Here is a 13,067-nt window from a genome sequence, read left to right as displayed (position 1 = left end):
TTGTCGACGGTCGCCAACAGACAAAGCTTGCATCATGTTCTCCTTCAACCCGAATTGTAGTCGCGAGCCAAAAAGGTCTGCGAAGTCGTCTACATTCGGCGTGTCGAGACTTCGTGCGCAAAAGTGGGCAAGATCATCGTAAGACCCATCCCACTGCTCAGATTTCCAGACTTTACCAGCGTTTTGCATCTTGAGGGTTATATCACCATTATCTAGGATATGGAGAGCTTCGTGGTACTCTGGTGGTGATGTCATATGCCCTATAGAAAATGCCTGTGAGTCTGGTCAGTTACCATTTGCGCGTCGTTGTTTTCCAGAATGTTAAGCTCTCCTAGATGGAATCAAGCTTTTCAAAGGTGAGATTTCAGCAGTCTGAAGGGTGAAAAAAGATAGCTGAAAAATGGTAGGGGTAGCGAGACTGACATAAACATCATTGTAACCTTCAGCAACATTGTTTGCTGGCATATTCCGAACATCTAAGCCATCTTCTGGTCCAAACTCTGGTGTCATCAGCAGGGGAGTATAATCGCCCTCCTTCAAACACTGTTGTGCTAGATTCAGATACGATTTGTCCCAGTTCTCACCGTCCAGCTTCGTAACCGAAGACCCGGTTATGATACCCTGGAGTGCGTAGAGGAAGTCGTAGTTGTCGCGGCAGCCCCGACGAGACAGTAATGCGAAGGCGAGGCCGAAGTTCCGGCTGTTGGAATCTGCGCGGCATAGGCTCAATGAACCCAGATTCCAAGGCACGATATTTTCGCCAATGTCTAATCGGGCTTCCAATTCTTTCACGTCACCCTCGTTTTTAACGATTTGCTCAGACCAGAACTTGTTAAGCTGTTCTTGGTAGACCTGAGCGGACTCCTCACCATGTAGTCGAAACTCTGAATCCATAATTCTCACTTTCGCGCTTCGGATGTACTCCATTGCAGTCCACACGCGGCTGTACCATTTCGCATTGCAAATCCCAATCATGCCTTTCAGGCGAGCTTCATCGTCTTCACCATCGAGGAATATGTCCATCATAGTTGGCGTGACATCTTCTAAGTGAACAACTGTAAGAGCCGACTCAGCGTAGACCCGATGCATTGCCTGCAGAATTGCAGTTTTGACAGTCGGTGACCACTACGCCATCATAGCGTCAGTTAACGAGGGGAAAATCCAAAATAACGAATTCGGAACTTGGACCTGGCTCAAACTAACCTGAGGCACGCTTATGTAGTCATGCCAAATCTCAACATCCTTGCGCAAAGCCTTGGAGACACTCTTTGCTATCTCGGTGGGGACGTGCAAGACCAAGTGTTGCACGTCCGGATCCTGGCTTTCTGAGGGTCCTTGAATCTGAGTGTCGGAGATACCTTTGTGCCAGACATGCGAGATTGTAATGTACTGGACATTACCTTTCAACAAACAAGAAAGATGCCGGTCGTATAGAATAAGGCATTCTCCGTTCGTTGTCTGCAAGGTCTTAGTACCATGCTGCTTTTCTTCTTCTGGTTGGAGAACTCGGAAGGTTCGAATCAACGGCTCCTCAGAAACCGTCTGCATGCACATGCAACATTCCAAATCAGGCTGCTCTTCAAAGCACCAAATACTTTTCAAATCTAGTTGTATTTGATTCGGCATTTCCATTCTCATCTCAGAGCTTCTCATCTGGGGGTTTGCAAAGCTTTACAGGTTATCATAAAACATTCGAGGTGAAGATCTAATGTAGGTAGATGGTAAACCCCGCAGAAAGGCGAACAGGACTATGGGTCTCGATCAGGTGCTTTGCTTACATTTTAAACTGACCTGCCCTATGTCGGCTGTGCGTTGCTAAAATTAACGCAGAAACATGTCCAGCTCCGGAGCTGGAACCCAGCTCCGGAGCTGGAGCACGTTCAAGGAAATATCTCCGAACGCATTACTCCCATCATCGCTCAACGGCGTTAGCTAACAAAGGCCCCAAACGCTTCATTGAGGTCGCTAATTCAAACCCACCATTGGGCATATTCCTTGCCTTTTTCCTCCCGGAATTGGCTACTATTGGCGTAACCGGAAAAAGTATATATATAAGGGGAAATGTTCCGGGGAGAACTAACTTATTATTTACAAGGTTTCGGCGGAGGAGTCTGGCTAAAGCCTGTATCCACTTGGCTAGGGGGATCTGCAACCCTGCACCATCTCGTGGTGGGCCGATACCTAGGTCTAGATGCTTGCCTGCCTAGAAAGTGTAGCAGTGCACAGCAGACCGTTACACTGTTTGCTACCATTAATCGAGGCAAGGAGATTTATGTGACCGTCAGAGGTTGGTGTTAGCAGTCCACTGGGGTATCAGTAACCTTTGGTCATAATTCAACAGGCGTAATAACAGGCAAGATACGAGCACAGAAGAAGTGAGAATAATCAGTATCGACTATAGTGATTTTTCAAACAGGATGCATTACGGTTTAAAGATCCCGTAATGCGTTGACTCTGCATGCTTAACTTATGTAGACAGGAAGACGGCTATTGAAAAAGTCGGCCTTTGATATCTGAGCATCGTCAGGGTGGAAGTCGTGCAGCCAGAGCCAGCAAATCATGCGAAACATAAGCAACGCCCAGGCGTTAGCAGCCGAAGCTTTGACTTGACCGGGTAAGAACCTTCTGGGTTCTGTGAAATTGGAGTCCTGCTCTCTTTGCCATGGTTCGGCGGCGTCTGGAGGCTCAAAGGTCTGCGCACGTCTCTGACGCGCACGGTCAAGTCTTGACACGACACGATGGAGAATGACGTCCGTATAGAACTTTGCCAACTCATTTTCGCGCCAGCCTGTGGGCATAGTCCTGATTTTTCTATGGTAAGCTCCAGATGGCATGATATAAGAAATGGTCGAACTGATGCCATCCTGCGAGTGGTCTTCATTGAGCAAGCCAAGTACAGCGTCTATGTGTGCCCTAATCACATCCAATAAGATGTCTCGGGGAAATTCGGACGTGACCACAGATGTAGTCCATTCGATGGAGTCCTGCAGCTCATCCATAAGCTGAGGACTCAAGGCGACAGTGGTTTCCGACTCCTGCCTTGAGTTCTGAGCGTTTGCCGGCACGTTTGCCGTTGCCGATATATGCAGAAGCCGGTTGCTCAAAGTCGTGATCTGTTGCACTGTTTCATCTTCCGAATTTAAGTCATCAGATAAAGCTAGATGCTCTGAGAATGATTTTATCAACTGGTCAAACGCAAGCTGCGAGCTATCCCACTGGTATGGCGTTGGGTTGGGGAGCACTCGAAAACACAGTCCTTTGATGCAGACCACGCTAGCAGCCATGCCGATAATCTCAAATATAACTACAGATAGTAAGAAAATATAAAAGTCTGTATACAGGATCGGGAGGTCTTACCTGGGAATAGATGGGTTGTAATGTGTCGGCTTTCCAAAGCAAAACAGTCTAATGATTCCGGATAGCACCCTAGCCTGGAAAGGGTTTGAACAATGTCACTATTGGTGCCCAGTTTTAAGCTATCAGGATAGTCGGGAACTCTTCTTCTCCATCGAGCTTCATCATTTGCGATGAAAATCGTAGGTACCATCCCGAAGCAGTAGTACTTCATGTCGTAGGAAGGGATGACACGACCAGCCTCGAATGTGGTCGAAGTATGGGTTGCAAAGGTAAACATTAGCCCCAAATGGGGTATATTTGTACCTGTGATGAGAATGCCATTGCCATCCGCAATATACCTGTCATCGCGACGGCTGAACTGTTTCCAATGGGAGCCGAGAAGAGCGGCCATCTCGATCAAATGACACATGGCTGTGACAGCAAACGGCTTTTTGACGCCATCTGGCATCAGGTCAAGCGTGTATAACTGTCTTTGAAATGCCACTGTGAATGTTGCTCGAGATGAATAATCCGTACTGTGTCTGTACATGTCCAGACCTCCCTCAGAGAACTGTTGCCTATTCCAAGCTCGACTTGTATCCTCCATCCTTGAGATATGTGGGTGGCAGGCCTCGCCGGCCCGTCACGTGGGCTGACGGCCGCCACCACTGGTCTTAGCCAGCCTCCACAGCCCTCTAGCCAGTTAGTTAGTTCTTCCAACCAACAACACCACTTTTCCCATTCTGAGCGTTCTGTGCTGGTTTCGCCCACAAGATAAGAGAAAAAAGAAGGAGCCAAGAGGCAGAAGCACCGCCATACTGCCCTAGGATACCCTTTTCTTTGGAGCCAGGAGCGAATTTCTCATCAGATATGCGACCGTCCATAAAATAAATCGGTGCCCCCTTCACTGGACCCATTCTGTTTGTCGGTTGACAGAGGAAAAAAACGGGAGCTTCAAAAACGACCTCAAATCGGAGCTCCCACGGACGGAATCGTAGCTTGGTGTACTTGGCCCATGGCCCCATGACCCGTTCGCCGCAGTTAGAGTATCCCACGGCGGTTGCGAGATATTGCTGACAGAGCTGGCCCAGCGTTCCCACCAGTGCGACGAGAGAAACAGCTAGAGCGACAATGGCGAGAGCCATGCTGGCAATAGCAGTTCTAGTCTCCACGTCATTGCCACTGCTGTCGCTCATGGCTTAGCTCAGAAACCAAGGGCTTGGCAAATCAAAATAGTTGTTGAGTGAGCACGCTTGACAAGGTCGTGAAATGTTTGAAGATAAATTCTGTTCACAAGGCTGGCTGGCCGGCGGCAAAAATCAGAAAGCGTGGGATGGTAACCAAGCAGCCAACACCACCCCTGTTGAATCCTGACATAAGCACTTACCAGGGTGCGCAGCTCTATTGGGCTGTCAGCGTCCAGTTTATCCTTGTGCAGTAAATGAGCCTACAGTTTTTTTTTTTTTTTTTTTTTTTTCTTATTTTAAATACTAACATGCAGTGTGGCTAACCAGTCCTTGTATTATCTTGGCCTGTTCTTCCGCATTATTGCCGACTTACTGACTGAGAACGGGGATGCTGCTTTACTAGTCCATCAAACCCATTGCAAATGGAGGAAACCAAGACAGTGACGTTTGGGGTGATTTGCGATGGCGGCAAGAAATTAAGACAGACCTTAAGAAGAGCTGTGTCTCGATCAACATATAACCTCTCGAGAGCTCTTCTGAACATGGGTACGTCTTTCATAAATGACTAATCTCACATCCCAGTTCAGAATGGCGCTCAGAGTTTTCATGTGTATTGCTTTGTACTTGTTCATGAATTCTGGTCATTGCTGCTCATGGATACCGCTACGGCTAATGCCCTGCATTAAAGGATATCTATATATATTGTACAAACGAAGAGGAGCGGGCAGGTAAAGCTGTTCTATATTAAGAGGTGAATCAAGATTTCAACTTTTCCAAGGGAGATAACTGATCCTCTTTAGACGCGGTTTTAAACAAACTAGAGTTCGGCAACTTCTTAAGACCGCTGGAAATCTGTCTGGCAGTTAACAAATAATTGAATGTCAAATGAGTGTTCAATAAAGCCAGAACTACGTCACGCTCTACGGCCTTATTTGTAGGATATCAACTACCTTAAACTCTAGCCAGTATAACTATATGGTGTCGAACAAGCGATGACAACAAGGAGTTGACAATTATTGAAGCTTTGATATTGTTTCGCATGCAGAACACTTACCTGCGCGTGGTTGTTAAGCCCTTTCTTTTTAAAGCACGGTTATATATTATGAGCTGAGCTCGGTAATCGAATAACCCAAACATTTAGGTATTTGTTGTTCAATTTGCGTAACTTCTAACTCAACATTCACCGCTTCCCCGTTACCCCATTATTAGAGACTAGCTTATGAAGCTTTTTGTGGTACGTCTCTTCGATCCTATAGATAACATGGGTTGTGTAACCCACACCATGGGGATGACATATTCCATTAAACCTATGCTATTGGCATGGCAACCTCATATTGAAGCTATGCCAGATGCGTCACCATCTTTGTAGACCATCTTTAGTAACAATTCTACCGACATCAGCATCTCTCTCTCCTTCCACCACGCTACGTATAATTTCACCACCATCGCTTGGCTCTCCAGCTCCCAGAGCCCTCAAATCCTTCGGGTCAGCACCACCAAACTCGGTTGCCAGGAAGCCAGGCTCGAGCCCCCACACCTTCACACCGTCATTCGTCAAGACTCGGACCCAGTCTCGCATAATGATATTTAATCCGGTCTTGGAGGCACGGTAGCTCGTCATCGGAATGAATGTTTCCTTCTTCGGCCATCCGGCCGCAAGTGGTTTGTTAAGAGCCTGGGTTGCCGGATGGTCCGTATGGAGGGTATCGGCCAGCGACGAAGTGCCAGATGATACAAAAACAAGACGAGGGTTAGATGAATTGATCAGCAACGGAGCCAAATGGGTTGTCAGGATTTGTGGCCCGACAACATTCGTATTCCATGCCGCATTGTAGGCATCTCTCATGGAGATTTCACCGCTAGCCAATTTAATGTCGAAGGAAGCGCCAGCGTTATTAACAAGGACATCAAGGCGTCCATACTTGGTCTTGATAGCCTCGGCCGCCTTTTCAAGTGACGAGTCGGACTCAAGATCTGTCTGCAAGACAGTCAAAGTAGACTTGGACTGGGGCACCTCTTTCTGAAGAGACAAAATCGCTTTTTCACCCTTCGACGGGGTGCGGCTGCCAATTATTATCTCGTATGACTGGGAGGATTTGCAGAGGGCCTTGACGGCCTCGTAGCCAATGCCGCTGTGGCCTGGGAGGATTCAGTTAAGCACCAACGTCCGCGGAAGTCAAAAATAGCTTACCACCAGTAATGAAAACTATTTGCTTGTCGGACGACATTGTAAAATCAGGATGACCGAGTCAATGTAAGCATTAATTGTTTCTCGTCCAAGTGCTTAAGATGATAGATTTCGAGATTCGTATTTGGACGGCGAAACGAAGCCTATAAGTAAAGACGCTTCACTCTATATGCGTTCTTGATACATTCGGTCATTTTAGTCAGCGGGCGACGGCCTTCGGAGGAAGCCCGCTACTAGTGGGGGCTGCACTCATAAGCACTTCACCAGGGTTCTCATGATAGCGGGGTGAAACAACTGCGTCGTTACTTTACATAAGAGTGTCATTTTGGATTTCCTAGTCAAAGGTGACCCACAGAAGATTCGAGGTCCTTGTGCAGAACATTTTCGCTAAACCTTGTAAGAACCACTGAGCGAGTTATTTGTCTCAGCTTTCGAGCCAATGGGGTACAAAAACCATGCCGACTCAGCTCACGATCTAACCATGATGCAGTACTCATGCTTATATCCAGCGTACAGTATCTCTGTTTCTTTTTGCAATGTCTCAACTCGCTATCGCTCTTAATCTTTCACGGCTTTGAGAATGTTCTTCCCTTGCTGTGACAATTGGATTACAGGTCTCGTTTCTATTAGGCCCTGTTCAACTCTTACAGACGCCAACATCTATAATTCCAAATCATATTAGGTCTGGTTATCATGACTTCCAAATCGTCGGATCGTCCCTTTATTTCACAGTCAACACCTTGCACGATGTGCTACACAAGTAGCTACAGCGGAATTCATAGCTATTCTTCTTTGACAGTGTTGCCGAATTGGCCAATATCTCTTGTAGATAGTGTAAAAGCCGTCCTACTTGGATAACTTCAATATGTATTGACGTCATCCTGGCAGTAGAGTAGTCACCTTGCCCAAGGCTTCGAAGCTTGTATGGCCAAACTAGTGAAAACAAAGTCTAACTGGTAAATCATGCTACTTCACGAGACTTGTTCCTGATGTCATACTCGGATATTCGGCATGCGACATCCTGCTAGTCCCTGGTCCAAGAACTGAATGCTTGAAACGGGAGCGGCGGGCTAAGGGAAAGCCACGCTTCCCTCGTTTTTTGCCTAATTCGTTACAGAACACTTGGAGGACTTTGATAACCGTTAAATGTGCTGTTTAAATTGGACGCCAGACGATTGCTGATTCTCTTCTTCTAACAGGGCCCATTCTTCGTCTCACATTTACTCCTCAAGCAGGTGCGTATTACCCTACTACAACCATCACTCAATATCCAGGCGAAGAATAGGTCTGCAAACTACAACTGGATATAATGGAAGTTCGTCTTTTCTGGAAATATACCAACTATCTTCATGGCATCCGCAAAGGGTTGTGTGAGGCTAACGAGTGTGCTGATCGTTTCCCTAATGTTGACGTACTACAGGGGTTCATCACATACATAGTACGTCTGTCACAGCGGAGACGGGTGTAGTGGGGTATGCTACGGCAGTCCGCAGGGCGCACTAGGTCAAAATTCAAGGTAGTGATAGGAACACCCTATAAGCGTAAACATATATAATCTCGCGTAAAACGATTTTTGTTTTTATATATTTCTAGGTAGGTATTTGCCTTTTTAGGAAATAAGGGTTTACTATATAGAACCATAGTGTTACGGCCAGCTAACTGACAGTGGGTTTGTGTTAACAGTAAGCCAGGGATTGAGAGTAGTAACAGTCGTTCCGTGGTCCTGGTCGAATAGATCGTAGATCTTCAAAGGTCTTGGTGATCAGTCAAGGCCTCAACAAGAGTCGTAGAGTAGTCGTCACTTAGGTATAGCTGAAAGTACCGGTTAGGGTAATCACAAAGTTGATTGCTGAAGAACTAGGAAAGGTAGGACTCGAGAGGACTCGAGTCCCAACTATATACAAGTCTGGTTCCATGCTGAACACTTCCTGATCCTGGGGGACCGACACCCAGGACGTCGGTCCATCGCCATGGACCGCCCTTGGCACCGTCGGTCCTGTGATTGATTGATTGATTTATTCCTACTCGGTTATGAAGCCGCTCTTATGCCAGCAGCTATGCCCGGAAAGCGGGGTTTGGCAGGTAGCCGAAGCGTCGACAATGAACAGCGACGCCCCACTTCGCCCTGATGTTGCATCAGGGCCAGCTATCCCCAAGCTCCCCACTATGTTCTCTATTCTGTGTGTTTGTGCCCTCTGTTGAAGAAGTGTGTTGCTCTCCTGTCTGCTTTCTCGCTTTTGTGTTGCTCTCTAGAATGCTTGTTTTGCGTCCTCCTGCTTCGGTTCAGTTGGTGCTGGTAGCACCGTATCTGGTTCTTTGTACCTACAGTCTCCCCCCAGCGCTCAGCTTTGTCTCTTTGTTTTGTCCGTATCCTCCCGGACTTGTATATGCCGTTTTCTTAGTTGCATCTGTAAATTCTTTGTTGCCTCCTGCCGGGTTCCTATGTGGCCTCTTGTTTCTTGCCTGTTGACCACTATTGCCCTCCACCACATTGGCCCAAGGGTCTTCCACGAAGCACAATGCTCCACTGACTCCGACATGTTCGATTACTGGGTATGAGAGCTCCCGCACAGATTCCGCAGACATTGTCGCGCGTTGAAGGGATACCAATCCTTCTTCGCAAAAGGGGCGACAGGGGACCAGTCTGTCTGTGGTCTGTAGTATTGTGTGGCATCGATCGTAGCATGCCTAATGCCTGGTGCTTTCTCCGTGCGGAAGGTGATACTGTTCTGTCGGACTCATCTTCGTCGTTGTGGGACGTTGCAAACTTTGTCGGGGGTGACAGGTGACCCAAAACCTGTCGGCGGCTGTTGTGTTGAAGTTGATTGTTTGGGCGCAGTCTTAGTGCTTCGTGTAGCGGCTTGTGGCTCGCCTGTGGTGGTGGTAACAGTGTTGTCTATTGATATGTCGTATTTTGCGGCTTGCTCTCAAGTTTTTCATTGTAGTCGGGGCGTGCTCTGCGGCCATCTTGGGCCCCTTTGGGACGTAGAATCAAGGCCGAGGATGGCATTGCATCGAAGGGGGCTCTGTGGCCGCGAGCACGCGTATTTGGGGCCGTTTTTGCTCCGATTTTCAAAAATTTCGTTCTCGCTGTTGTTGATGTTTTTTCCCGTCGGTCCTGTCCCAGGACCGCTTATCGTCCGTCGGTCCTGCTTATCGTCACGTGACCTGTATCCTAGTTCTTCCGTTCCGTGGGGGTTGTTACGACGTAACGGCTGACGGCCGTCCCTATAACCGCTGAGCCCCTGCGGGGTCGTCGTCAGTGGTCTGTTAACTGTCGGGTCGTAACATCAGCTCCCCTCTTAAAGGTCTTGTCCTCGAGACCTGAGTATAAGTAGGTCGTTGGTCCCAGGTTGGGGATCCACAAATTTGCTTCCTTTGTTTTTCATGATGCTGACACCATGTCAGGTCGCGTTCGAAAGACAAAGTCGCACTTGACTGTGATAAAAGATCGTGAGAGAGCTGCGCTTATTGAATACGTGGAGTCCCGATCGATTGCTAGCGACATGCCTTGCACTCGTTGTTTCCGTGCAAAGGTCCCGTGTCGTTTTGGCGAGAAGTCTACACGCTGTAGGACTTGCATCGAGGCGAAGAAACCTTGTGACGGCGTCCTCGTGGCGTCTACTCGTAAGTCGTGTTTTTGTGTTTTCGCTGTTCTGGGGGTTGCTAATGTTTGCTTCTAGTTCAGAAGTTGAACTCTCAGCAAAAGGAGTGGGATGAGAAAGAAGAGAAAGCGGGTGAGGAGCTATTCGCGCTTCATCAAGAGTTTGCTCGTTTGCAAGTTCAAATGGCGGATGCTGCGGGTCGTCTGAAACGGATTCGGACGGTCCGTAAGATGGTTCGGGAGCGGCAGACCGAAGTTTTTGAGCGTGGTATGCAGGAGGTTGACAGGGAGGATGGCGTCCTGGCGGACGACGAAGTCCTACCTGCCTTGGATGCTCACGAGAGGTTCGTCGTTAGTGACCTCCAGGCAGTGGGTCTCGGGAATGATCCTCCTTGGTCCCTTTTTGGTTTTGGTGACGAGTTTGTGGGTTTGGGTCCTCTGGTGGATGGCGCGGGTGCGGGGAGTGTTGGAGGTTCCTCGGCTACTTAGGGCTAGGTGTTCCTAGGCGAATGAGAGGGTGTTTATCCCGTGGCTTGTTTGATCGTGGTGGACGGATGATGGGTTGTGGTTGTCGTAGTCGAAATTGACTTTTTGGCGTTTGTTTTTCGATTCGTACTGGTGCTTGTCTTTGTTGTTCTTGTTCTTGCTGTCTCTAGTAACGTCCGAGTTCTTCCTGTGCGTTTTCGAGGCTCTGAGGTGGTTCCCATGTGTTGTCTTCGTGTCCGTATCCTTTCCACTTGACAAGGTAGCGGATACTTTTTTGTTCTTCGATGTGATCGATTATCCGTTCGACTTCGTATTCTTGTTCTAGATCTACTTCGATATAGTCCGTAGTGTACGATCCCTTTGGTGCTGATTCGAGAAGTGAAATGTGAAAGACTGGATGACACTTCATGCTGTCGGGTAGTGCGAGTTTAAAGTTGACGTTAGATACCTTCTTCGTAATTTCAAAGGGTCCAAGTTTCTTGAAGTCCAACTTATCGCTTGGTCGTTTTGTTTTGATGTTGCGGCGGAGAAGGTATACACTATCCCCCTCCTTCAGAGTTGGTCCCTTAACTCTTGTCTTGTCAGCGTATTTGCGCATGCGTTCGCGCACAAATTCAAGGTCTCTGGGAAGATCTCGTTGGATTTCCTTGAGTTTGTTGATATCTGCCACAGCTTTCAGAGCTGTTGGGCCTTGTCGGGGTTGTCCATAGGCTGTCGGGTTGAATCCGTAGTTCAAGTAGAATGGTGATTCTTTTGTACTTTCTCCTACTGCGCTGTTGTAAGCGAACTGGGCCATAGGTAGCAGTTGGACCCAGTTGTTTTGCTGATAGTTGACGTAGCAGCGTAGGTAGGTTTCCATGATCTGATTGATTCGTTCTGTCTGGCTATCGGTTTGCGGATGGAAAGCGGTGGACATCTTGTGGTTAGATCCTAGCTGCGAGATCAGGGATCTCCAAAACTTGGAAGTGAACAGCTTGTCTCTGTCGGATACGATTTCCTTCGGCATTCCGTGTTGGCTTACGATCACCTGTAGAAACTTGTAGGCGAGGTCTTCTGCAGTGCTTGACTCTATGTACGGAATGAAGTATGAGTACTTTGTGAGTCTGTCGACGATGACGAGGACACTGTCGTAGTGGACGTTGGTCATCGGTTCTCGGGACTTAGGTAACTTAGTGACGAAGTCCAGCGAGATGGATTCCCATGCGGTTTGCGGCACTGGGAGCGGCTGTATCTTTCCATAAGGCTGATGTCGGCTAGGTTTGCTTTTTGCGCAAACCTCACAGTCCTTAATCGCTAAAGATACTTCTTGTCGTATAGCCGTTTTGTCGTAGTGTTGACGGATGCGTTTCCACGTTTTGGTTACGCCTTGGTGACCATGTGCGGGTGCGGAGTGTATCTCCCTAATGGCTTCAGGAGACATCCTTCCAGTCGTGCTGGTACTGTCTCTTCTGGCCATCATTAAGAGTCTGGCTGCTGGCATAAGGTCTCCGTTTTTGTCTGTTTTGAGGATAACTCGGGTTTCCTCAGGTACCTGGACCTCATGGTCCGGTCTTCGGCTGAGGGCGTCGGCCCTGCCGTTCTCCTTGCCCTTTCGGTAGATGATTCTGAAATTGAATTCTAACAAGAATTCGGACCATCGAATTTGTCGTTTGTTGAGATCTTTCGATGTGGTGAAGTATGCGAGATTCTTGTGGTCGGTGTATACTTTGACCTCGTACTTGGTTCCTGAGAGTTGCGGTCTCCATTCTTTGAATGCCTCGATAATTGCTATAAGTTCCTTGTCGTGTATCTGGTAGTTGAGTTCTGGGCCGTGTAACTTGCGTGAGAAGAAGGCGTAAGGGTGTAGTCGTCCTTCGTCGTCTCGTTAGCCTAGTTGTCCTCCTATAGCGTAGTCTGAGGAGTCGGTCTCGACTTCGAATGGTTTCTCGGGGTTTGGTATAACAAGTATTGGTTCCGATGTGACTTGTTGTTTGATCTCGTTGAAGGCTTGTTCTTGTTCTTCTTCCCATTGCCAGGGAACATCTTTCTTCGAGAGTCTCGTGAGAGGGTCGTTTTTGTCTGAGTACCCTTCTAGGAACCGTCGGTAGTAGTTCACATATCCAATAAAGGATTGTACGTCCTTAACGTTCTGTGGTATAGGCCAGTCTCGTACTGCTGCGATTTTGTCTTTAGACATTTTGAGGATTCCTGGGGCTATCGTAAAACCTAGGAATTCGACTTCTTTGGCGTGAAACTTGCTCTTCTCGGGTTCCACTAGGAGTTTGGC

General features: G+C 47.9%; 6 protein-coding genes across 6 annotated transcripts; 2 read left to right on the top strand and 4 right to left on the bottom strand.

Moving 5' to 3' along the window:
• Window positions 1-331: 331 nt before the first annotated feature.
• CTRU02_207976 (uncharacterized protein) lies at window positions 332-1,653 on the bottom strand (the record flags this gene model as incomplete). Its single annotated transcript, XM_070205002.1, has 3 exons — window positions 332-346; window positions 424-1,125; window positions 1,204-1,653. 3 exons carry the CDS (start codon window positions 1,651-1,653, stop codon window positions 332-334), a joined length of 1,167 nt encoding a protein of 388 aa, XP_070061535.1.
• Window positions 1,654-2,462: 809 nt separating this feature from the next.
• CTRU02_207975 (modin) lies at window positions 2,463-3,943 on the bottom strand (the record flags this gene model as incomplete). Its single annotated transcript, XM_036729240.1, has 2 exons — window positions 2,463-3,304; window positions 3,358-3,943. 2 exons carry the CDS (start codon window positions 3,941-3,943, stop codon window positions 2,463-2,465), a joined length of 1,428 nt encoding a protein of 475 aa, XP_036579072.1.
• A 100-nt stretch (window positions 3,944-4,043) lies between these two features.
• CTRU02_207974 (modin) lies at window positions 4,044-4,532 on the bottom strand (the record flags this gene model as incomplete). Its single annotated transcript, XM_036729241.1, has 1 exon — window positions 4,044-4,532. One exon carries the CDS (start codon window positions 4,530-4,532, stop codon window positions 4,044-4,046), a length of 489 nt encoding a protein of 162 aa, XP_036579073.1.
• Window positions 4,533-5,877: 1,345 nt separating this feature from the next.
• Window positions 5,878-6,751, bottom strand: CTRU02_207973 (Short-chain dehydrogenase/reductase 2b; the record flags this gene model as incomplete). The annotated part of the gene is made up of 2 exons (XM_036729242.1): window positions 5,878-6,662; window positions 6,715-6,751. 2 exons carry the CDS (start codon window positions 6,749-6,751, stop codon window positions 5,878-5,880), a joined length of 822 nt encoding a protein of 273 aa, XP_036579074.1.
• Window positions 6,752-10,217: 3,466 nt separating this feature from the next.
• On the top strand, window positions 10,218-10,394 carry CTRU02_207972 (uncharacterized protein; the record flags this gene model as incomplete). The annotated part of the gene is made up of 1 exon (XM_070205001.1): window positions 10,218-10,394. One exon carries the CDS (start codon window positions 10,218-10,220, stop codon window positions 10,392-10,394), a length of 177 nt encoding a protein of 58 aa, XP_070061534.1.
• Window positions 10,395-10,498: 104 nt separating this feature from the next.
• Window positions 10,499-10,804, top strand: CTRU02_207971 (uncharacterized protein; the record flags this gene model as incomplete). The annotated part of the gene is made up of 1 exon (XM_036729243.2): window positions 10,499-10,804. One exon carries the CDS (start codon window positions 10,499-10,501, stop codon window positions 10,802-10,804), a length of 306 nt encoding a protein of 101 aa, XP_036579075.2.
• Between the last annotated feature and the right edge of the window lie 2,263 nt (window positions 10,805-13,067).

Source organism: Colletotrichum truncatum (assembly GCF_014235925.2).
Source record: "Colletotrichum truncatum strain CMES1059 chromosome Unknown Contig_0004, whole genome shotgun sequence".
NCBI lineage: Eukaryota > Fungi > Ascomycota > Sordariomycetes > Glomerellales > Glomerellaceae > Colletotrichum > Colletotrichum truncatum.
This window is presented reverse-complemented; position numbering and strand designations above follow the sequence as displayed.